The sequence below is a fragment of the Tupaia chinensis genome, unplaced genomic scaffold (genome assembly GCF_000334495.1).
Source record: "Tupaia chinensis unplaced genomic scaffold, TupChi_1.0 Scaffold000278_1, whole genome shotgun sequence".
In the NCBI taxonomy this organism is placed as follows: domain Eukaryota; kingdom Metazoa; phylum Chordata; class Mammalia; order Scandentia; family Tupaiidae; genus Tupaia; species Tupaia belangeri.
The window spans coordinates 1,185,039-1,186,818 of record NW_006159761.1 but is presented as its reverse complement, the minus strand read 5'-3'; the positions used below and the strand labels follow the sequence as shown (position 1 = coordinate 1,186,818).

At 48.7% G+C, this 1,780-nt stretch overlaps 1 protein-coding gene across 1 annotated transcript in view; it reads right to left on the bottom strand.

The window, feature by feature from the left end:
- Nucleotides 1-1,780, bottom strand: part of SELL (selectin L) — a 23,559-nt gene that overhangs the window by 18,568 nt on the left and 3,211 nt on the right. The window contains 1 exon segment of the mRNA XM_027772488.1: nucleotides 573-680. Coding sequence (XP_027628289.1) covers nucleotides 573-680 — 108 coding nt within the window.

Here is a 1,780-nt window from a genome sequence, read left to right as displayed (position 1 = left end):
TTGTGCAAACCCACGCCCCCAAAAAAAAAAAAAAAAAAAAAAGAAAGAAAAAAAAAGAAAACCTCTCCAAAAAAAAAAGTAGTGTGTTGAATTGATTGCTAAGAATCTGTGACATATACTGTGCTATCATTAGTTGAACTTTGGTCTTGCCTTGTCATGACCTTGAAAATGATATAAAAAAGCAAACTTATTTTCTGAATAGCCCACCGCACTACTGACAAATGGTCCAGTTTCTTTCGGGCTGCGGAGTTCTAATTAGTCTGATAATCATTAGGTTCTGAGATTGAGAGCGGGAACCTGCCACGTCTGACTCTCGGAGTAACCCTCACAAGTGTTTATCCCACCGTGTTCTTCATGGCACCTAAGAAGACTTATTGAGGAGGGAATCGAAACTTCACGCTGACTTGTGAAATCTGTCCTGAAAGATAGCAGCGTTGCGAAAGCGCGCTTTCTGCTCCAACTTCCCATTTCTCAGAATGGCTGCGATCGCTTTGTCCTGACCACCGTCCATGGCAGGCTCTCCATCCCTGCGACTTTACCCGGGGAGAGACCCACAACGGAAAGGGACTCACCAAACTGACACTGCGGCCCGTAGTAGCCGGGGTCACAGCTGCAGGTGTGGTTGTTGACGGTCTCCACACATTCTCCGTGGCCGCTGCATGACCAGGGCTGGCATGACGCTGCGGGGTCAGAAGAGAGGTTATCTCCATGCGGTCACGCTTCGTCCTCACAGCCATCTCTTTAGCATAGATAACTTTCTGCCTGAGACTATTTTAATAAGCAGGAAAGAGTTTGTACACAAGTGATGTTTTACATAAATGCATGCATACATTGTCCATAAAACGTTCCACGGGAAATCGCGATGACGTTTATTTATACGCTGTACTAGCCATGGGCATTTATTTACTTCCTGTAGAATAATTTACCAAACTAGTCACTCAATACTGTTGGGGGGGACTTGGTGGCATTCGCTGAACCTTTGGAATGACTTCGCTTTAATGTAATGAACAGTGAACGATGATCTGACCTCAGTCATCCTGCAATCTGCTTGACAGTCCCTTCTCAGAGAGAGAACTAGTATGAAAATGTGCAGTTTGGGCAAAGGAGACAGTCCAGTTTAGAAGAGACCAAAGGGAGCCTGTGACACTAGACAACTAAAACTAGAAAAGTCTGTCTTGGAATTGTAACAGTTTTCTTTTTCTTTCTCTTTTTTTTTTTTTTTTAGTTTTTTTGCCATAGGGCATGTGCGCTCACCAGACAGACAGAGAAAGACAGAGAGACAGAAAGCGAGAAATCACCCCCCAGGGGGGATGGTCACGCCACAATCCCTTCTCCTCCATTCTCCTCTCAGGATCTTTGGCACGCACGCACACACACCCGGTGTGAGTTTTAAGCCACCGGGTTCGGGACACGAACCACGGTCGACAACGTGGGAGTCCAGCGACATAGCCATTACGCTAACTGCTGGTCCTGGAATTGTAACAGTTTTGACGGAAAGCTCATATACCCATTTCCTCATACCAAACTGAGTAAGCTAGGTCCAGACAGAGCCAGCAAAGCCTCAGCTCCACCACAGGAAGCAGCTGAGCCGGGGCTCCTGCCCCGCGGTCCTTCCCTACGGTTTGTCAGGGCTGGTTGACGGCTGTCCCTGCCCTGCACCGACCATCCCTGGGTCGCTGGACTCAGGCATGCTGGCGGTGTAGAGGCAGTCCTTGGCCTCCCCGCGGGCCCACCTGTGTAGCACAGCACCGACCACCGCTGGGTCGGGGCATGGTGGCGG